The sequence below is a fragment of the Curcuma longa genome, chromosome 12 (genome assembly GCF_044706935.1).
Source record: "Curcuma longa cultivar G26 ecotype Majalengka, Jawa Barat chromosome 12, ITB_CL_G26_1.1, whole genome shotgun sequence".
NCBI classification, from domain to species: domain Eukaryota; kingdom Viridiplantae; phylum Streptophyta; class Magnoliopsida; order Zingiberales; family Zingiberaceae; genus Curcuma; species Curcuma longa.
The window spans coordinates 8,408,547-8,432,931 of NC_133872.1; the positions used below are offsets into that span (position 1 = coordinate 8,408,547).

A 24,385-nucleotide genomic window follows, 5' to 3' on the forward strand; every position below is an offset into this window, starting at 1 on the left:
GTTTTTCTGTTCTGCTTTGTTTGTAAAGACAAAATAGAACTTTTTTTGTTTCTTTTACTGGCCTTCATAGTTGGATTCTCTTTATTGGCCTTCATATTTGGATTTTTCCATGGTACTCAGTCTTCATTACCAATTTTTTCCTGGTTTCTCTTATCATCCTTTATAGCTGGATTTTTTTTATTATTTCTTACCATTTTTTTTCCAAGTTTTCTGACATATAAAAATGTCTGAAGTTATAGGAACAGATCATTGGATCTCAATAATAATCTGGAGAATTGCAAAATCTCTGTTGCCTATAAATTAAATGGGAAAAAAAAAACTCTATCTCAAGTGGTCTTAGCTTGTTTTTATTGTTAAAGGAAAGTGAAAGATAAGTGATCTTATGGGTATGGGGCCAAAACTTTGAGATTGTTGGTTTGAATCATGGATGAAGAAGATTTAATGATTATGGCGTAGCTATGGAATTCAATGGTTCTTGAGATTAGTGATACGTGAATTGTACAATATATTTGTCTTTTATTTTTTTTTTGTGCACGTAGACAGAACAATAAATTGTCAACTGATTTTTAATAGTAATCCAAATGGCCCTATTTTCAATTTGGGAAGTTTTATTTTTTTCAAGGGATGATATCATTTATAAGTTGTGATTCTTATTTTCTAAGATACAAATTCACCTTACCTTTATGATAATTGGAGCTATGGATTGTATTGATGAGAATGCTATTCCTCTTTCCATTTTTGTTTCTTTGAGGCCATACAGAAGTACCATCATGTGTGACAAGAGCATGTTTCAATCACATTAGTGCATAATTTCTCTATCGGTCTATCCTACCTCTGAATTTATGTGACATGATATTTGAGCTATTTCTTTTCTGTAGATGTGTTGAAAGTAATATTTTCTGTGAATGATGTGCATTGGCTGGAGAAGGAACAAAAGATTAGGAATCTGGCTGCGAAATACAAAGACACATGGAATATCGGCTCTAGGTATGTTCTGTGTTTTTTTTTTTTTTTTGCAATTTAGTCACTACATGAAGCTCATGGTTTCCTTAAAATGATTGCTTTAGTTGATTTTAATTTTTGTACCCTGGTTGGGAACAATGACCTCTGCCATTATACATAACTTGTAGTGGATTTGGTTGTTCTTTGGAGTTTAATTGTGTTGTCAGATATATACTTCTCCAGAATTGTTTTTGGTGATACATAATAGGATGATGAGTGTGCTATATGCTATTTTCTTTCCTCTTAGATTGGATACCATTAATATTAGTAGTTGACTCTCTACTTGTGTTCTACTTTTTGTGAGTAGCCATAAAAATAAAATGCAGAAAAGCCATAAAAATGTTGATCTATTGTGAGTAGTTCTTTTATTAAATTGGAATACAAAATGCACATCATATTTCTATGTTTGTTTTGAAACTTTACTAATACAAATTGCTAATATAACTTTTTTGTAAAATATTTAATCTCTAAAATATTCATGTCCTAATATATGAAATGAGACAAAATATGTGCACCTTTGTTAAAATAACTAATGAATTTGAACTTGCTAAATTATTGTCAAAATCAATTAGATTTTCTTAGTTAAACTACCTAACAATGTTAATGCAAGCTTTTGGAACAAAATTGCTTGTTTTTTCAAGAGTTGAGGGATAATATATAATTTATAAAATTTCGGGGATACAACAATAATAACAACAATCAAGTCTTTATGCCACTAAGTGGGGTTGATTATATGGATCTTTTTATATCATTGAGCTTAATCCCTTACTATATTCTTATCTATATTTAAATAAATTTCATCCTAATTTTTTTAAAATATTTTTGTTTCTTATCCCATTCATCCTTATATACCCCACACATCCACCTTAATATCCTCATCTCTATGATTCTCATTTTTTATTTGTATACTTACTTCATAACCCAGTATTGTTCTATATAATATAACAGATCTAACTTCCCTTTTGTAGAATTTCTCTTTAAGCTTTAGAGGTACCTTATGATCACAAAGAATACCTGACGCCCTCCTCCATTGAAATCATCTTGCTTGTATCCAATGTAAAACATCTCTATCAACCTTTGCATCCTTTTATAAAGATGATGCTCCTATTTTAATAATTGTCTTGCTATATCTAATATTACTAAATTTAAATTTTATATATTTTGTCTTTGCTTTGTTAAACCTAAATTTTATATATTTCGAGGGATAAAAACATAAATGTGAAAATTTAGGTGAATTTTTGCCCCAATAAAAATTATTAAATTCATGGTTGTGAAAGTTTTAGAGGGGAAATGGAAAAGTGGATAACTCTAGTGGCAAAGTGAAACTTTCACATCAAGAAAGATAAATTCAATAGCTCTCATCTTTCACCCTATAGACATTACTTCTATTAATTTATTTAATAGGTTAATGACTTGATAGGTACAATATCTCGAGCCATGCCGGAGGGCACAACATCGAGCTCTGAACTGTGAGGTCGCAGAGGCCTCGCGGCGGGTCGCCGATATATATATATATATATATATATATATATATATACCCTTGTTTTTATTTTTTGTAGATATTTCTTTTTTGTCTCTTAATTTCTTTTCCCTCTGAAAGGAAAAAATATAATTTATTTTCCTCCATCCGTCTATTGTTGGTTAATTCATTCATCCATGAGAGGTAAACAGGGAGAAAAAGCCTTTTTAAGGAGGAAAGATACATATTATTAGAAAAAAATTTAAATAAATATAATTTCTAATCTTATAAAATATGCTACTATTAATAAATTAAAATATTATATATATAAATTTAGTTTAATTTTGAACTACTCAAAATAAATTCAAATTAAATCTAGTTTAAACCTACTTAAATATGCCATGTTTACTTGGTGAGCTTCAGTAACCTTAAATTAATTTTTACTCAATGATTATCAAACGTTTTATGAGATAATATCAAATTTTGCTCAATAGTAAGTATCTATAGCAATTAAATATTAATAAAAATATTTTTTTAATTATATATTTTATATTTCAAAAGTATTGAAATCGTATCACATAACATAATATGGTACCGAAATTATATCGTTCCGGTGTTGTTTCGGTCATAATCGAAACTCCGGCACGACTTTAAATTTTAAACCTTTGATAGGTATGTCATGTCATTTTCTTGCCAAGTAATGGTGTCACTAGTTGAGGGTTAGAAATGCTAATAATAGCTTGAGGCATTTTGATAATTTTTAAATATCGAGGATGAGGGTATTTTTATAAAAGCAAGTAATTATTGGGGCAAAGCAAATTTTTATATCCTTTTTTTTTGTCGATTGCTACTTGGACCTACCATTGTTAAGTTTAGTCAGTTAAAATTGTAGCAAAAGGTTAGGAGTTAGTGCAATTTATCAAATGTTAGGGGCGAAATGAATATTGGAAAACATTGAGAGTCAAAGTAAAATTTTCTTTATTGATAAAGATAAATTTAACTTGGTTCTTACTTCTTATTGCTTCACCCTATGGTCATTAGTTCATTACTATTAGTAATTTATCTATATGATAACATGAATTCTTTCTGTCATTTTTCCATCAAAATAAGTAACAATGTTAGTACTTTTTAGAAAGAGTTTGTAAACTTTATGGTGCATTTTGATGGTTTTAAAATTTTGAGGGATTTTTAAAAAAAGAATATTCTAAGTGAAAAATCTGACTTCAGTCCCTATTTTTCATTGATGGATTTCATAACCTAATGGTATTAAGCATGTGAGATCAATTTTACAAAAAGGAAGATGAAACATACTTCATCAAATTTCTAAGGGGGAAATGACAAATTAAAATTTTTTTAGAGTAACTATTCTTTTTAGTTTGGGGTGGTGAAATGGAAAATTTTAAACTTTTGAAGGAAAAATGAATGTTCCAGAATGAAAAATGGCATTTTTAGATTTTGTGGTTGTAATCAAAGATTACAATTTGTGTGGGGAAAGTGAAAATTCGAGTCAAATAAAAATTTGGAAAATTTTGGACGTAGTAAAAAATTAGAAAGTTATGGGGGCAATAGCTCCTGATGAGGTTTTTGTCTTGGCTTGTACTAGCTAAGCCCGCCGTGAGACTAACTATGTTTACTACATGTAAAGTAGAATAAAGTTAGAGCAAAATATAACATATATAAACTAAATGCATACCACTAAATCCATAACTAAAGGGATGCCACAAGTACCATAGAACAATCTTGGTAGATAAGAAAAATTGCATGATTATATATTTTATAAAATAATCCAAAGAGTACTAATATTCAAAGTTGTCATCGTTATTTCTTTCCTACAATTTTAAATTCATTAATCTTTCTCACAATTTGCTCTTTAATTTCTCTTAGGTCGTTACATTGTTTTTTTAATGATTTTTTTTTGTGATCTTACAAAATTTTCCTTATTTTATCTAGAAATCAATATATATATTATAGAGATGGAGAACCCACAATCCATTCAATAATGAATATACTATATGTACAGAATGAACAACTCATAATCTACCTAGTATGAAATAAATTATATATATAGTGAACGACCTACAATCCACCTACAAGGATGCACCTTACATGGAGGTAAACAACTTGTGATCCACTCAGTACGGAATGCATCATTTAAATATATAGAGGGTGAACAACTTGGAATTTACCCATTAAAACATGTACCTCATATAGAAAGGTGAACAACCTACAATCAACCTAAATGTATCTTATAAAGAAAGACCGAAGTCTATGCAACGTATAAACGGACCCAATGCCACTTTTTAGCATATAGCCAAGGCTAAATAAGTAATAGGTAATTTTTTATGGTAGTTTAAGATCTTTTAAGGGACGTCCTTAGCTGATCTTTTTGTTAATTATTGTCATCACTAAATGTCACGAGAACAAGCAAAAATGGATGAACAATCTCAGTATCGATTAAGGGCAACCAATATAAAGAGCAAGCAACAAACAAAAAAATCAAAAGAATAAATAAAAACATTTCCTTCTTTTCCCCTTAAACTATTTCATATTTATTCACATATCTATTTGCACCAATTTTAGTCATACACAATGTAGTTTAGGGGAAACAAACATAAAACATCCATTTGAAATGAAGAACCTCTAATATGACACTTGCATTTCCACTCAATGCACTCTTAAACATAATTACGCCTCAAGCTATATCATGTAAATTGAAAAAATTAATATTGATTAAGATTCCACAATATTAGGGAAACTTGTAGTTAATGATCTTACCTCATGCCAAAATATCAAGAATAGAAAAAGCCAACACTTGTTCACACTTATTTTGATCACCTACACCAGGTCAAACTAACTCATAGATATAACATGAATTATTTACTTCCATAGACAAAATTCTATACAATGCAAATTAACCACAAAGGGAACTCACCTAGAGATCACATGTCGACTTTTTGCAACTAGGAGAAGTTCGCTACAAGATAGTAGAACTAGCTGCCTGAAGAGATAAAAAAACAAGTTTGTTCCTTGACGAGAGAATGCCCAACTTCAATCCAAAGCTTATGAAAGATGAGTTGCTGCTACTCAATGCTAAAGGTCGTCGATATCAAACATTTTGAAGTGAATGCTCAAAGCCAATTAATGACAATTAACATTGTGGTGATTGAGGGAAAATTGCCTCACACGTATCAATGCTTCCCTTGTCTCTCAAGGTGGAGCCACCACTCAAATTGATTGTGAACCAATGCTCAAAGGGTTGATCAAGGAGACTAATTGGGTTGCTTGCAATAGTGCCAAGGGCTATTGACCATGGTCAATAAAGTAGAGGCAAAACTAGGTCTTTTGCAGAGGGATGAGGATGTGAGCAAGGGGTGCTTGAGTTGCCAAGGCCAACAACTAGGTTGCACGTTGTAAGGAGGAATCAAAGAAGTGGTGGCGTTTGGTTTGGCTAAGGCAGTGTTCTCGGTTGGCCGAATAACATGAGATAGCGAAGCAGGAGTAGGGAGTTGGGTGGTGGCGACAACATCTGCAGGACAGAGAGAAGTGATTGGAAGACGAAAACATGAATCTAGGTTGTGACTAAAGGGTTTTAGCACATGTGATCAAGAGGGAAGAGCTATAAAAGGAAAGGCAAATGAAACCCTAAGCCTAATGAACCTCTACTAAACTAGACCCAAGTCATCAACCCAGTTCAGCCATAACTCCTCCTGAATTGAGTCCAAATTGAGCTCCATTTAACCGCCATTACTCCTAATGACAAGACCCATGTGTTAGACCTAACTAACTCTAAAATCCAATTGCACGTTGACCTTATTTATCCCACAATTAGTTTGGTTCATGTGTAGCTCAACAGCTTATCTCGAACTTGAGTCTAAATTTTTAACCCCATTGAATGTGAATGCGCTCCACACCCAACTACAAAACTGAAAGTTAATTAGGCTTGAATCCAAATTTTTTATTATATGGGAAATCAATCCCTGAACACAAATCAAACAACTTGTTTAAATTATCCTCAACTACTCATGCTTTGTTTAATAGATCATGAATAGAATCATTTTCTAATATTGTGACCTTAATTTTTTTTTGAATATAACAGCTTCACTAGAGAAGCAATTCCTAGTCAGCGTTGAAGAAGACAAAAGTTTCAAATAACCAGCATTAAGTTGATGCTCAATTGAGAAAATTTTGTAGTAACAGTTTGAGGCTCCATAATCCAAAGTGAAGTTGAATCAAATCTCATCTAGTTCAATTATTAAATAGTCAACAACGACAACCAAGTCTTTATCTCACAAAGTAGGTCGGCTATATGGATCCTTCTACGTCATTGGACTTAATCTCTTACTATTTCATCATCTATATTTACATCGCCTAATTGAGATATTTATTGGTCACCTAAGTACATATCCATATTATCTTAAACGTGTCTTTTAGAGTTTCCCCCCAATAGGCGTAACTCCACTCTTTCTAGTGTTCTCATTTCTTATCCTATCTATCCTCATATGTCTGCACATCTACCTTAATATTTTCATCACTACGACTCTCATCTTTTGTTCGTATACTTGATTCATAGCCAACGTTCAATTCCATATAAATAGTTAGCAACAAATTATATTTAAAATTGACCTCAAAATCATTATGTCAGCACTTAAATGTGCCAGTTCTGCACTAAAGCTTCTGATTATAATAGTTTGCTCCCTATTACCAGTCTCAGAATGTAGCATCTGTTATATGCTCAAGCTCAAGGACTGTTAAAAGTAATAGAGGTATTAGGTGTAGTGGGTTTTGTCCCACATTGGTACCTCTCAATCAGTGTTTTATGATGAATTTATATATACCAATATGATGGTTGTCTTTGATGCAATTGGTTAGTTTCAGTTTTCCCAAACTTAACAGACGCCTAGTTATTTTATCATATCTCATTCCTGTTTCTTATGAAATTCATTAATATGTTGAGCAAGTATTATTGTATCATAACTTATAAATCATGCTGCAATTTGTCTCCTCCTTGAAGAACTTAATTTTCAGTTATGTATGATGTATTGCTATAGACCAATGTAGCCAATGACATGTTTGAATTATAGGTTAAAAAAAACCATATTCAGCTTGTTGTCATGTTACTTTATATGTATATGTGAATATTGAGTTGCATATGAACTTAATTTTCAGTAATGTATGATGTTGCCATAGCTAACGGTAGCTGATGACATGTTTGAATTCAAGGTTTAGAGAAAAAAAAGATTATATGCATCTTGTTGTTGTGTTACTTCGTATGTATATATGAACATTGAGATACATATTATACACTAGTTATAAAGAATATGAATGTAATTATATTCATGGAAATAATAACTCAAGCTGTGGCTAACTTTTTTGCCAATATAAGCAGCCGTCAAAAATAGTTTAGTTCAACATATATTAGTTATATTAGACCAAGCAAATTGGATTCCATTGTTGAAACAATGCGGTTTAAAAACTAAACTGGCGTGCATATCTTTTAACGTTTGAATGTTATCATCATCACAATTTGGATACTATATGACTGGTATGATCACTCATCTGAGTGCATATCCAGTCTAATTGTGAATGAGAACAAATTGTATGCTTGTTCATGAGCTGCTTTCTTGAATGATGGCTGAATCATTGCTTTAATATTCAACTAATGCTTTTGAGCCAATTATTGTCGGTTGTGTTGGAAAATGCACCATAAATAGTTATAATAGATATTTTTGAAATAGTGAAGAAATGTTGCCTCTGGGTCTCTGGTCTGCTGGTCTGCTAAATATGTTGCCTCAATTATTCCTGTGACTTCATTCACTTGTTATGGTCTTTAACATGAGCCAACTAATGTTTTTGCACGCATGCACTAATTCATTCCTGATGCTGAGTATAGAAGAGTCAATGACTGATTTGCCATGTCTTATATGTTTTAACTTTACGATTGCCTAATGCTCTCTAAATTAACTTTCATGAATATGTTTCCTTATTATGAATCTCTTCTTATTAATCTTCTTTTACTTTCAGAGACATGATATGGGAAGATGTTTCTGTGGGTCCCGATGCATTATTTTCTAGGGACAAGTTCACAGAGTGCGTGCTACTTGTTATGTGCATTGATGTTGTTTTCTAATATTCTTATGCATGTGGAAATTAGAGTAGACAAAAAACTATTGTCGACCTATATTTTCATGAGCTTTCGTTATGATTCTTCCTTTTCTTCCCTAAACAGAAGAAACTATTTTGACATGAGACTTTCATTTATTTTGTTTTTGTTCTACACACATATCTCTTGATTTCCATAAGTAGCTAACAAAGTATGTTGGTTTCTTTGGTTTGGGATTCTTGAAATATTACACTATATGTGAATCAAGGTTAATATTTCATTCTGAGCTAGAGTTTGGGTCTCGGATAGGATGCTACAACAGTTGTAGGTGTGTGGGTGGTGTTGGTTGCACCTAGGTGGAGAAGAAGAAGAAGAAGAAGAAGAAGAAGAAGAAGAAGAGGCTTACAACTTACCTCATTTAAATGTATTGGGTTTGTGTCCTCTCCACTTGAATGTTAAGGGTCCGAATGAAGAAAACCTTGTTTGGAATGATATGGAACAGGAATTAGGATAAATTTACCCGGTTAATGGGTTTATGAGCATGAGTGCTGATGAGAGGTTATTAATGACAAGTGACGATGAGAGACAATAAGTGTGGCGAGCGACAACGAGATGTGTTGGAAGAATTCTTCTTCAGAGCAGTGGCTGTTCACAACAGGTAATAAATGAGTGGGATAAGCAGTCTGAAGAGACGATTACTAGTGATCATCGGTGATTGTTGATTGAATCATGTGTGGGAGACGAAGAACTGGAGTGATGACAGAGAAGGGAGAAGAGTTGCGATGAGAAAGCTACAATGAAAAATCTTGCGATTATTTTTATATATTTAATTAATTATTATATCATTGTTATTATAATTGAAACAATTTTTATTTATTTTATTTGTTAAAATAATAAAATATTATTATATTTTGTAATATAGCAGTTATAATTAAATTGATATATTGAATTTATTCACTTATAATTAATTTATAATCGATAACTATTATGATCATGATTTAAAATCTCAAGCCGTATTGGAGTTTCGGTCTATGACTGGAATGATATGGTTTTCGTGTATGGTGGTATTTTATATATATAAAATATATTAATTAAAAATAAAATATTTAACATAAATATTTAAATTTTAAAAAAAGAAAAAATGGAATAGTAGTAAATAAATAAAATTTTATTATTTTATATTTTAAATTAAAATAAATAAAATATATGGTTAATTAGATGATTTTATTAGAATTTAATTAAGCCTATTTAGATCATCCTTATCATAGGAGTTGATTTAGTTTATTTACATAAGCTTTAATTAAAAAAAATTCAGCCCTCGTGTCTTGTGACACCTTGCGCGCAAGGTCGCACGACCCCTCCGCCGTGGCTGCGGGCCTTGTGACGAGTGTGTCGGTGTCGGTTGACGGACGGAACGAAATATTTCGTCTGTTTCGTTCGATACGACACGAGATTTCAAACCATATTTATGATTAAATAGTTATGCAACTTATTCACTGTTTGTTATGAAACTTAGTCACTGTTATAATCAATTTTTTAATTATAAAACAGTTATAATATAAATGTTGTTATCGCGTTATAATTTATTTTTTTATTTATATCAATTAATTCATTGTTATAATTAGCAGTTATACTATTATTTAATTAATAATTAAACTGATAGACTAGTATATCTCACGATAGTATATCAAAAGATGAACTCAATAGTTAACACTTGAAATATAAAATCAATAGTGAGCACGTATAAAAATTAAATATTAATACAAATATTTTTTAAAATTAATATACATATTTAAAAAGAAAAAAATACAACCGTATCCGCAAAATACAACAAAAACTGAATTGTTGCATCTGAAAACTTTGGCATGACTTGAAATTTTAAACCTTAGTTTCATTAATGTCGACAGAAAGAGAATGATATTTTAAATCTCAATATGGGAGTTTTGCATTTTCATTTGATGGGCTCATGTGGTTGTTGTTGGCCCATTGTTGTGCTAGTTGGCTGAAATACATAAAGGCTAGATAGTTTCTATTACTCTATTTGATTAGAAACTAAGAAATTACACAAAAGCTCATGCAGAAACAATACCAAATTATAGGTATACTGGTTTAGGATGTGGCTTGGCACTCTGCCTCACCCTTTTATGGTACTGTTAGATGGTACCTGGTTTAGTACTCCCTAATTCTTACTTTAGTTTTTTTTAAAGAAAAGAGTGTAGGATTACACAAAAAGAACTCTTAAAATTTCTCATGCCATTTGCTGAAGAAGACTTTACATAGACAAGTCTCATTTATTTTATTTTAGCAGTGAGACATTTTGTTTATTCATTGATTTTTGAGTCATAGATCCTGAACTTACTCCAATTTTTGCAGAATTGAAGATTCCTTTGAAGATGTTGTCTACCCTAAGGGAGATCCTGATGCTGTCTGTATCAACAAAAGAGATATTGATCTTCTGCAACCAGAAACTTTCATCAATGATACCATTATTGACTTCTATATCAAGTGAGTTCAAATCATTGCTATGCTTAATCATTAGATATCTCTTGATTCCATCTCATAACCTTACTTATTCTATTATTTTTGTGGGAAGTGGAAAATGTTCTTTATTATCTGGTAAGTTGTATTCACACCTTCCATGAAAATAGCTCCAGATTGATCATTCAAATTCATCATGCTTTTACGGATTCAATGGTGCATAACCATACACTAGAGAATGGCATACACTTAGATACTAATACATTCATATTTAGATAGCAATTGCTGATACAGAAACACACTTTTCTTTGTCTCTTTGTAGGTTGACATGTCAATCCTAGTAGAGAAATGTTTGCCTGGATTCAGAATTATCACCTTCATTATTCCTTTATTCTTGTGCCTTCACATCTTGTCTTGTTGAATCGTAGTGTGTTGATTACAACTTATCTATAATTTTCTGCCAATCTCACCTTTACAAGTTGCGTGGTTTCATTTGAAATATTTTTACTTGGTCCTTAACAAATAAAGAGCAAGTCGGTAGTGGTTGATTTTATCATAACCTTCCTGAACCTATTAGATATTGTTTACAGCTGATTTTAGCTGGTTTCTCGGTCTTACGACAAAACATAAATTGGTCACACCCAATAAATTTGGTCATCTGTTTCGTGTTTAATTTTGGTCAAATTTTGTCAAACAAGAGTACTGTATGCCAAGATGGCTAAGATTTTTTAGTTATATAATGTATCATGTTAGTAATATAAAGTGTGTTGTGCACTGAATTGTACAAGTCTTCTTCCTTCAACTGAAGGTGATCAATTTGCGATTTAGAGATAAATTTAAGGTTTCCTTTAAAATTTTAAATCTATGCAATTTGTTTAATTTTAAGAATCGTACTAAAATTTTCAAGTTTAACTTTTTAGAAATGTTTGGTAGATTTTTTTTTCTAGTTAAGGTAGGACATTATTTTATAAAGAATTGGTCTTATATTGTCCTTCTTTATAGAAGGGGAGGGGTTAGTATCCTTGATGCTTCAATCTATGTTATTTTTTCTTTCTTTGTGAGTCTCAAGTGTTTTTAGTAGCTTGTGCTACATCAATTTGGTATTAACCTAATGTTTTGCCTTAGATGCTTCGTTTTACATCGATTGATATAAAAATTGAATTCCTTATTTCTTCTCCCTATTAGTTTTGAATTGCTTCTTATTTGGTGGAGTTCATGAACCCTACTTCATTTAAGTACCCTATCAACAATTGCGATGTCTTTATGCCCTCTTTTGCTCATGCTCTTTTTGAACAAAACTAGCATAATTGAATTCTTCTTGGTGAGCTGTCTCAGTCTTCGATTGTTGCTCTCGCTCGGGCAACTCTTTGTTGCTTACAACATTTCATTGCCATTGCCTAGGCAGTGCCATAGTCACCTCTACACCACCAATTAGGCATTTGTTGGGTTCAATAATTTTGCCCATCCACTCATCTACGTCTTCCATCATCATTGAGTTATTTCCACCTTCATCCATCGCTGCTAAACTTCGCTCGTCTCCTCTCAACAAACATAGGGCCTCTCACTCTTCCGTTGGGAGAGACTACAATGTGTTGGGTGTCGATTCCCCACATCCTCACTTGGAGCCCCGTACATTAGCAATGCAAATCTTTCCTTGACATTGCTCATCATCTGTTCCTTTGTCATGCTCACTCGCTAGTCACACCATTTACTTCGTTGGAATCTGCTCTTGATCTCACAAGAAGCCACACTTGTATTGCCTTCCTTGCTTGATAAAAGGCCACCCGATGCCATCTTTACCTTTGTTTTTCTGCTTGCATGCGATGCCACTTTATTCATGATCCACATGATCACCAATTTCTACTTCTAGAAATTGACCAGTTGGAGGAAAATTGGTGGTGCGTCCTGCTTTGTCGCCTGAGTGAGCAAAACTCTTCCTTTAATAGAAGATGATACCTCTCAATTCCCTACTCCTGGTGCTAATAGACAACTCTAGTTCCTCTTGTGACTAGCAGTGCTTTATACCTTTGACTTGAGACCTACACTTCCCTTGGAGAAGATGCCCAAGCATCTCTCATTGCTCGCTGCATTGTATCTTGCACAAGACCTCGTTGTCGGCTATTGTCATCCCACGGTAGTCACCAACGCCAGCTGCCTCCTTTGATCACACCAATCCGACAAGTAATCGACCATCCACGAAATCAAGTGAGATTGAAAAGAAGAATAAATCCCTTTTCTCAAGGTATTAATTTTCTACTATAGAAATTATTGGAAAAAACAAATCTACAAAGAATCATAAGAATGAAATGAAATAGAATATGACAACACTTAAGAGAGAAGTTTTATCTTGTGGCCTTGTTGCATTTGTTACAAAGCTGGACTAGTTTTGTCCGAGAGAATTTAAACTAAAAGCTTACAAGAGAAGAGAATACCAATATAAAACTACTTGGGATTGGTTTAAAATTGACCTCAAATTTCCAAGCAAAAGAAGGAGAATCTCTATTCACTTGGCTAAACAACAAATGCTTTGCATAATTTTGGTATAATTACTACCTCTATTTTTTAAAAATTTACTTATCCACTCCATTACAAAGAAATATATCATAGAGTTTTATTTAGCCATTATCCATAACTCAAGAAAAGATTTCCTTCATTATGTTTGGTTTATCATGATTTTATTTTTGAAGTACCAACTATTAATTTTAGATTGACATGTTGAGAGAAACTTCACCCTTGGTGAATAAATTTCTACCATGGCCGGTCCCAAACCTAGGTAAAGGAGTATTGTTTTAGGTTGCTAGCCAACGTAAAATAAAACTATCATATTATATATATATCACCCTCGAGTCATGACGAGGCCGTTGCGACCTCGACCTCCTCGGGTCGTGGTGGGGGCGCGCGTGGGCACAAGATGCAAAAACTTAAGGAAAAAAATTAAAACTTAAGTTAATAATTTCAATCAACTTCTAGTTATAATATGATAATCTAAACAAGCTTAATGAAAGCTATCATATTAATTTAATATATATATTTTATTTATTTTAATTAAAAAAATATATAATAAAATATTTATTTATTTATTTATTATATGGAGGCACCATGATTCCTTTTTTTAAAATAAATATTTTATATTTTATTTATTTTTAAAATTTAAAATTTAGATTATTTTATTTTTAATTAATATATTTTATATTTAAGAAATACTGAAATCATATTAGCATGACACAATACGGTACTGAAACTGTATCGCTTCGGTCATAAATCAAAACTCTGATACGACTCAAGATTTTAAACAATCGTAGTAGCCATGAGGGAGGAGATGCTGAGTGATGGTTTGATGTGAAGGAGAGCTCTGTATACATGCTGATTTTGTAATAATTCTTTAACATCATGATTAGTCATTTCACCTATTTTTTCACCCACGTTGGGAATCAAAGCTATTTCATCTATCTTTCTCACAGGCAAAATCATCATTCCTTTGTGAGATAGAATTTATACAAATGTAAAACATAATTAGCATCTCTGATGATTGTGTAATCTTTATTCTTGTTCCACATCATCTCTGCCTTATTTTGTACTGCGATTTGATCTGTTTGTTTCAGGTACTTGAAAGACAAGATTCAATCTGATCAAAAACATAGGTTCCACTTCTTTAACAGTTTTTTCTTCCGCAAGCTAGCAGATCTAGACAAGGACCGGGGTAGTATCTCTGAAGGCAGAGCTGCTTTCTTACGTGTTCGTAAATGGACTCGGAAAGTTAACATATTTGAGAAGGACTACATTTTCATCCCAGTAAATTTTAAGTAAGAATTTATACAATTTTATCATAATAAAAAGTTAACATTACATTTTGATTCACATATCACTTATGGCAGTCTGCACTGGAGTTTGCTTATTATTTGCCATCCTGGAGAAGTAGCAAACCTGAAAGGTAAGAATTTCTGATTGGATTTATACAATCTAAGCAGAGTATATTATCATCCTGTATTATTTTGGTTTTCAGGAGGTGAAGTCCATTCATGTAAAGTGCCTTGTATACTACATATGGATTCTATTAAAGGCAGTCATAATGGACTTAAGAACATTATCCAAAGGTATCAATACCTATATTCTAGACTTTGTAGGGTTACCGTTTACTAATCTTTGAAATTCTTCACCTCTTCTACTAAATATATTCAAATCAATTAGATTATTTTTTGTTACATTAACTTATTAATTCTTTGGTCTCCCTCTACCATTTGTACTTTCCTATCTAATCCATTAAGCTCTTAACTATTGAATCTATTGTCGCCTTGCTGCATATACATAAGTAATTTCCTGTGCAATTAAAAAAAGCCTTATTATAATTTAGATTAAACCACATTGAATAAGAACCCTAACCTATGCTCTTTGGTAGTTTGTAATTTGAAAGTGTTAAGCACTTAATTAAGTGATATAGATTAGATTTTAATATAAATAATTTTGATATTTCAATGTTGGTTTTATATCTCCTTATGTATGCGCTAGCCAGTTGTGATTACATGCCACTAGCTTATGCATTTTGAAACTTTGGTTACATCGATTTTTTGCATCTTCATCTCTATTACATTGATCTTTTTGCACGTGATGCTTCGTAACTACTTGATGTTTTGATTCATAGAGTATGACAGATCCTACTAACCTTATAAAATTTTTCTTTTGAAGTCTAAGGGACACAATCGAATAAGATTTCTGAAGCCTTTTTCTAGTTCGACCATCAATTGCTTATCATATTAATGGTATCTAAAACCAACATTCCCCTTCGTTGAATAATTTATCCAAGATATCTAAATTCTTATACAAAATTTATATCCATCTATCTTAGCTATTGGTTGAAATTACAATTCTTATATTCATTTTAGTTTCTCAAAATTCTTTCCACAACTAAAGTTTCAAATTTTAATCAATTTACAGTCTTATTGACAAATACCACACAAGGAAGTGTATTTTGAATATGATTAGTGAGTTCATTCAGTACTATCGCAAATAAACAGGAACCTAGAATTTCACTTGATGCAAACTTATAGAAATATAATCCCACCTTAGAAGCTCACCTCCCAAGAGGTAGGACATGAAGCACTTACTGCATACAATGGGGTTTTAGGTTAGATATTCATATATTGTAATATCTTAATACACTATGCTTCCATTGCTAGGTCATTTAATGTTTCCAATGGAATAGATATGCATTTAATACAATGGAAGGAAATAAAGTGGTAGAAAGATTTTCCCTTTAATACTTTTCCTTCGTTTCTTTTGGTAGATGTTAGAGAGAAGAAAAAGGCAAGGGAAATCTTTCCTTATATTTCTGTTGCCTCTGTAAAATTTGGGTGGAAACTCACATTTGCAGGAAATGGAACTCAAATCTAAATTTTTAAAAATTAATATATAATATGTATTTATTTTTAAATATATTTTATAATCATTTTTTATTTTTTTAATAAATAAAGTTACAAGTTTAACTTCCTCTCCTCTTTCCTTCTCTCTAAAAAGTGTTCAGTCAGAAAATATTTTGTAATTATTTTCCTATGATTTTTTTTCCTTTAACCTTTTTCTTTCATTAGCAGCTTCCTTGATGTGTACGAAACAACACCTTAAGAGGGGAATAAACATAGACTTAAATTTGGTTTATTCTCAAAGGTTAGCCACTTTTACCCCTTTTATTTGGAAGCGGGAAAAATAAAATTGAGGAAAGTTTTCCTTTGTGGAAAGATTTCCCTCGTTTACTTTATCAAAAATTTAGGGTGGATGGAAAAATTCATCATTCGACGAATGATTTTGAGGAAGTCTAAGAATCACTGGAAGAGATTGCAGGCCCAAGCGAGCATTGGGAGATTGATGTGGAGGGGAGAGGAATCCACAAAGAAGGGGATTGAGAAAGAGGAGAGGGCTCTGGGATGAATTTGGCACATGAATAAGAAGAGAAGGAATAGGGGATTAAATAGAACCAGTTAACTGTAAGTTTAACCCTAACAGGATCCACAACCTCTTGGTCCAACCCAAGTTCACCCCAATTAGATCATTTGAGTTCAAATCTAACCCAACCTGAATCTGAATTAGACCCTAGCTCAAACCCCATCTATTCCATCCAAATCAAATTCTAATTACTCCCTCTTAAAATACAAATCACCCCTAAAATATTCCCTAGCTCAAACTTACTATATGTAATAATTAAAACACAAAATAATAAGATATGTGTGGCATGATCTGGTTGTCAGATCTGATAAGAGTGAGTTTTGTCACATCATTACACCTTATGAGAAAGGGTAACATGGCATCTTCCAATCGACTGTGATGATTATTTTATGTGAAAAACATTTGATGATTTTTTTATTGCTTATTTCATTTCAGTTTGAGGAAGGAAATAAACAATATACATTGTCATCGATGTATGAAGTGAACTTGTACATTCTGAATTAAAATCAACTTACTTTGTCTATACTATTGTGCTGTTAAATGGAATATTATATTCAATTTGCACTTTTTTTGATATGAAAATTATTCTGAATATGTGGAATTGTTTTTTAAATCATATTTTATATTTTTTTATCTGATATAATTCAAATTTTCAATTTAAAATTCACCAAAATGATTCAAGATACTGACCTCGATTTGACATTCTTGTTTCTTTATGATGCTAATTTTTATACCCATACTGACTTGACAAAATTTCTGTTATCACATGGGTTAAGTTTGATACTCATTATACTTGTTTGTCTGTTCAAACTTGTAGTTGTCTAATATCTCTCACTTTGAAAATAACAGTTACATGTGGGAGGAGTGGAAGGAAAGGCATGAGGAAGCAAGTGAAGATGATTCTTCAAAATTTTTGAACCTACGATTTGTTTCACTTGAGGTTGGTTTTTTTTTTTCTCTACCACTATGTAAGAAAAAGCAGATAATTGGGTCAATTTTGCAATCAATTTTTCTATTCATGTTCTTTTAAGGATACACTAACTTATACCTTCATGACTCACCTTTAGAATACTCCATTTTCTAGTTTGTTGATCGGACTGTTTGAATGAAATATTTTTACTGATTCTATGGTCTTGTTCTTTCCTTCTTTTCCTATGTCACATCACAGGATCCACTTGTATTCATCGATAATACAATTTCCAATTTTGTTGGGCAAGGTTCATAGAAACATCATTCCTGAGTGTAAATTGGCCCTTGCTAGGGCTGCTTCGTTGATTGGAGTTTGTACACGGATGTTTTCTGTATTGGAAAGATGATTTGGCCTTCGAATTTCCTTGTTTTATTTTAATCCATAAAATATTAGATAAATAACAATCCTTACATTTTGTTATTACATGTATTAAAAATTATTGGCAATGATAGTTGTATATAAAGACCCATTGTTTTGGTCTTTGACAATTTTTTTTTCGATATTTGAGATCTAGTTTGCATTTCCCAAATGATTCAGTAATTCTTTTCTTTGTTATTTGAACATGATCATTTTTTCCTATTCTCTATGAAACACTGTTTGTGAGGTACGTTGTTATGTAATACTTGTATTACTGGGCTTTGAAATCTTTTTTTCTTTTCATATGATGAGGGGTAATTTACTGTGTTTCTTGTGCTGTAGGTGCCACAACAAGAAAACTCATTTGATTGTGGACTTTTTCTACTCCATTATGTTGAATTATTTTTGCAAGAGGCTCCTTCAATTTTTGATCCATTCCAGGTCACCAAGTTCTCCAATTTTGTAAGTTCTTTTCTCTTTTCTAATGTTAATTCCATCTTCTAACTTTAAAAGACGATTTGCTATCTTTTACGTTATTGAATTTTCATGCCCACACAATTATTCATGGAAAAAATCAAGTAGCACACATTTTATTTGTAATTCATTATGCATTTTATATTGTTAGCTATGTTTTAACCCAATACGAGAACCTCATCAAAGTGGTTGTACACTATTCCTCCTTTCTTGAAGACCTAGGAGATATTCACTTGTGTTTGAATAGTTCCATTGGAATTTCAAGTGTCCCTTTTCCTCTCAAATTGGATATGACGAATTACTTGTAGCTAAGAGTTTAAAGTATTTACGTTCTTTTTTGTAAGAGGATGGAGGAGTTAATAGAGATGTTTTACATATGATATAAGCAGGATGGTTGAAATAGAGGAGGGTGTCAATTGTTCGTTGTCATCTTAAAATACCTCTAAAGCTTAAAGAGAAGTTTTACAAAACAACAATTAGGCCTAGTATTGAACTAAATATTTGGCTATTAATCGAGCATACAAGCAAAAGATGAGTCACAGAGATGATATTATGGTGGATATGCGAATACAATGATTTGCAAGATAAGAAATAAGTACATTAGAGAGAGTCGGGGTTGCACCAATTAAAGGAAAACTCCAAAAATGCATTTAAATGGAATGAACATGTACTTAAGCGATCGATAAATGTTCCAGTTAGGCGATGTAAGACTATTATAAATATGCATATTAATTGAGGAAAAGGGTGACCAAAGAAGGGTAGCAATGATTAACAATGATAAAATTCATTTAGATATAGTAGGGGATCGAGTTCAATGGTGCAAGAGAATCCATGATCTTACTTAGTGTGGTCAAGACTTGGTTGTTGTTGTATTGCCGTATTCTCATTTAATCTTATTTCTCTTAGCTATTGAGAATTGACTTTCATAACCAATTGAGCAGGATCCATTATTTAACAATAAGTCATTGGACATAGTTGAACTATTTTGCTGGTAGATTGCCGTAAAATCAATTTCTTAAGTCATTAGTTCCTTTGGATGGAAGGCATAAACATTAGGATGGAAAAACATCAGGATGATAGAAAACATAAATATTTTGTTTTTTAAAAATATTCAACATTTTATATTTCCTAGTTTTTCATTCATTTCGCTAAGTCATTAATTCGTTTGGAGCTGACCTAGATAATCTCATGTGGTCTTCGAGCTCTCTTCCATTTTGCCATCCTCTTCTTTTCTCTTATATTTGAGTAATGCCGTGGTTACATGGATCCACATACTGGTTTGCCGGTATCTTTTATGCCCAACTGACTGGCATCTGACCATTTTGAGACAGGTAGGCCATGTAGTTTTTGGTTTTCTTTTTTCTTACCCGTCCTTGGTAAAAAGTGTTTCTGACTAGGGATCATCTGCATGTAAATCTGTCACGCTTTCCTCTGATTTTTTATATCCAGTGCATCGTATACTGGCAGCATGTACGGTAAGATTATTATTCAATTTGTTAACCTTTTTTCTTCTGCGATGACCATCCATATCTTGAAGTCTATATTTGCAACTTTAGAGAAAGAATCTATCTACCCAGCTAACTTGTGTCGATTCCTGCAGCTCAGTGCCGATTGGTTTCTGCCTTCTGAGGCTTCTTTAAAGCGTTCGCACATTCGGAAGCTGATACGTGATCTTCTCAGCGAAACCTCTCATAACTTTAACCCTAGCACATCCTGCAACGGGAATGCTTCTACTTCTGTGTATCCTGGAAATAACTTGGAGCAGAAACATGGTGAACTGCTTTCCGTTAGTCCAGACAAGGATGCCATGGATGCTGGCATCGTCTCCTGACAGAGGAGATGGAATTAAACTTTTGAGATCTTCTATCGTTCCGTGTGATAAAGAAGCAGGATTTTTGTTTCCAGAATTTCTTGAATCAGCACCAGAAAGTAATCTGCCTTTACCTGAGCATGTTCACGAGCATTCTACTTCCCCAAAGCCGTTGTTTGCTCCGTGCCCAACAATGGTGTTACTTCTGGTTCTCATATCTAATTGATCTTTAATTTTAGCAATTTTATGGACTAAAACATTCCTTCATATTTTATTTTATCATTAACCTCCTCCATATTTGTTTGAACAGGAACATGCTGATGGGAGTGAGCAATCATCTTTAAACGCGGGGAAAGATGATTGGTGGCCCCTGCATCGAAGCCTCAATACCCAGCTTTCTTCCACCTCTCCTAATGCAGTCGGAACTTCTATAGCACCCTGCGTTCTTGTGGATGCGAAAGATGACATCGGTTCCGCTCCTGAGTCTCCAAATGCCGACGGTGGGAATGCTAATATAAGAAGTGAAGCTGAAAATAAGAAGGCTTCTCCGGATGATTTTGGTTGTGTTCCAGAGACACCGACTTCGACGTCCAGAGAAATGCTGGATGGTATCGTAGCCGATTCTCAGGAAGCTGTTATGGATAAAGCGAAAGACGAGTGTTTTGAAGATTCACAGAAGAACACTGGAGCAGATTGCCAGATTGTAGATAGCCAGGAAATTGTCTCAGATCCATTTGAGGTCGTTTGCGAATTACCCAAAGTTACCACAGTGGATGTAGATGATGAATGCCTTGAACTCGCCACCCACAACGAGGTCGTAGCCGACGAAGGTGAGTTTCCCCAGGAAACTAGTTCAAAGTCCCCGAGACACGACGATAACAGCCATGAAATGTGCATGGACTGCCATGAAAATGTTTCTTCCTCCCAAGGTATCATAATCACTGATGATGACAAGTCCTCCGACAAGGATGATGTCGAAGTGACCGGTAAAAGATCAACCCAAACTTCATACAAGAGAAGGAAGGTCGTGATCCCGCCCGAAGGAACCAGAATGCGCACCCGGAGCTTTAGCCGAGAAAATGATTCGCGACCGTAAACCCTAAACCCCCCCCTTTCATCACAGGTAATCACTAGTATGGCTTTTGTTGCAACCTGTACATGTTTCTGTAACATACAAGAATAGTGTTGGTGTTCAATAGATGAAGTTTCTGCAGTACAATTCAACATAAATTAGTTTATCTAATAATTCGAAGCCAAAGTATTAGTACCTCATTTGATCATTTGTTGCCACTCCATAATTTTAATGACAATATAAGAACAATTTCTACAACCTTTATTATGTTAATTAATAGCGTTCGTATACACTTTATTACTAACTAATATCATTCTTAGCTAGTAGTCATTTTGCGAATGCTTAGTTTATTATTTTCTTAAATGTCTCGCATTGCTTTTCGTTTCCGGTATTTTTTTTCTTGATCTTTTATTTGGTGCTACTTTTCTTAAAAATATTGTTAAGGTGCCTATTTATTATATTTAAAATTTTTAAGTTGATGAATAGAAATAGTTGTGATTGATAAAATTTAAATTTGATTAATTATTTTAATTTTAACTACGTGTTATGTTACTGACTAATATTTCGTTGAAATTACATGTAGAATAATTTACAATTAATTAAATAATTAAGATACTGAGGGTATTGCCATTATTTTAAATACATTTTCCCTAGTTGTTTAGCAAACTTAAAAATGTTTTAAAATTATTTTATTATTATTTTGGCAATATCATGCTAACATATTAAACGGAGTCATATAATGTAATGATAATAATCTTATTTCTATGGTTTTGTATGGTCGAGTAATTAGTTTAAAATCGAATTCAACGAATATTTAATTAAAATTTAATAAATTAAATTTTTTTGAATTAATTAAACTTATTAAATTTTTTAATAAAATAAAATATTAATTAATATAATTTTTAATTGAATTAATTAAAATTTTTAATAATAATATATTTCTATTTGATTTTAATTATTAAGTCGGTAACTATGATAATATGTGTTTATTTATCATTAGTTATCTCTTTGTAGATGGTTATTGATCGTGTGGAATGAGTAATGAATTTTATTTTTCTTACTGTTTATTTATTATTGTTAATGATAATTTTAAAAATATGATATTATGTAAAATTATAAATTAGATATTATCTCTCATTTAAATCTTTAACAATTATGATAGTTGCACAAGAAGAACTAAAAACAGGATAATAAGAAAGAAAATGATAAAATCAACAATGAACAACAAGAATGTCTCATTGATGGCTTTTGACGAACGTTCATTTCAACAAAAACAAAGGTAAATAGTAAGTTAGAACATTTAAATCAATTAGTCAGTTGATTAATGCTCTTGTAAATTCCAAGGATAGAAATAAAGTTCTTTCTAACTAATTGAAGGAACTTACTGTAGGGTTATAATTTATGATGATATTTTTTGCAAATATATTGAACTAGTTGAGGAAAACAAATTATGTTGTAAAAGGTTTGATTAATATTTTCAAATATTCACTTGAAAAAATTACTAATGGTAGCAAATTCTTTACCATGATGTTAGGAGATCAAAAGGCTATCTATAATAAAATAGGAATAAATTTTATTTAATTCTTTGCAAAAACAACAATGTGGGACCGGGCCGACCACCCCGTGACTACTGGGATTATCATTTTTTTAATTAATTACTATATGCAACACCTCCATGTTTTATGCATTTACTAATGTTAATTTAAAGCATAAGCATATTAAGGCTTAGGTTCCAAGCATCAATTATGAATTTATTAATTTGTTCCAAAAACAATTAGTCATCCAATAGTTGGCCATCAACTTGACATGCACATATTTATTGAAAAATATAGGACAAAAGTAGGAAAGACATTGCTTTTTCATTTCTTATCAAAATAACATCTTATTTTGTGCCTCAACCTATATCTAGTAATTATGAGATCATAACTATTATATAATTATAGTAGCTATGATTCCGTAATTATTATTTATATAGTTACAGAATCATAATTGTTACAACTATAAAGTTGTATCAATTATGATTTTATAATTACATTACAATACTTATCAATATTGATTAGAAATAAATTATTTATATTGTAGCAACTATAATTCATAGCTACTACAATATAATACTGACTAGAGATGAAGATATCCATATTGTAACCGTTATGAATTGTAATTACTATAATATAATATTATTAGTATTGTTTTAAATGTTAATGTTGTAAAGTAACAACTATGATCATGTAGCTACTACAATAGTATCAAAAATAAGAATGTTTTTGAAAATAAAAATATATTAAGGTGGGATCTATGCTAATAATAAATTAAAAAATATTGCTCTTTTGATGATATATTCCAATAACAAAGATGTTCTTTTAATTTTTTGTCCCAAAATAAATACACATTGATAGTTAATTGGATGATAAAAAAGCTTAAAATCCTCATGCACATAATTTTTATATTATAGTGCCATTGGAATTTATCTAAAGAAATTATTCTTTTGCTTAAATCTTTAAAGCATAGCTCATCAATGCATTAATGATTTTGAAAAGAATAATTGCATTAGGGCAGTGCGGGTCTCAAAGAAGGCAAGAGGTTGTTTTGGTGACTCATCTATGACCATCAATCATACGACAACAATTTTACCATTGCACCAACCTCTCATTCTAAAAGAATAATTTGCATTACATAAAGAAAATGCTAAAAACTCAATCCATGTGGCATTTATGTTTTTGCTCTGATTT

At 31.9% G+C, this 24,385-nt stretch overlaps 2 protein-coding genes across 2 annotated transcripts in view; both read left to right on the plus strand.

Annotated features, from left to right (window-relative positions):
• The window catches only part of LOC141843011 (putative ubiquitin-like-specific protease 2A), a 39,710-nt gene that overhangs the window by 12,669 nt on the left and 2,656 nt on the right, over positions 1 to 24,385 (plus strand). The window contains exons 7-14 of the mRNA XM_074731022.1: positions 879 to 987; positions 8,483 to 8,548; positions 10,935 to 11,066; positions 14,642 to 14,842; positions 14,915 to 14,970; positions 15,043 to 15,133; positions 17,823 to 17,913; positions 18,643 to 18,762. Of these exons, the coding sequence (XP_074587123.1) occupies positions 879 to 987; positions 8,483 to 8,548; positions 10,935 to 11,066; positions 14,642 to 14,842; positions 14,915 to 14,970; positions 15,043 to 15,133; positions 17,823 to 17,913; positions 18,643 to 18,762 (866 nt within the window). The remainder of the gene's footprint in view (positions 1 to 878; positions 988 to 8,482; positions 8,549 to 10,934; positions 11,067 to 14,641; positions 14,843 to 14,914; positions 14,971 to 15,042; positions 15,134 to 17,822; positions 17,914 to 18,642; positions 18,763 to 24,385) is intronic.
• LOC141843009 (uncharacterized) lies at positions 20,547 to 21,893 on the plus strand. The gene is made up of 2 exons (XM_074731021.1): positions 20,547 to 20,792; positions 20,895 to 21,893. The coding sequence occupies exons 1-2, from the start codon at positions 20,577 to 20,579 to the stop codon at positions 21,678 to 21,680; spliced, it is 1,002 nt and encodes a 333-aa protein (XP_074587122.1). The 5' UTR covers positions 20,547 to 20,576; the 3' UTR covers positions 21,681 to 21,893.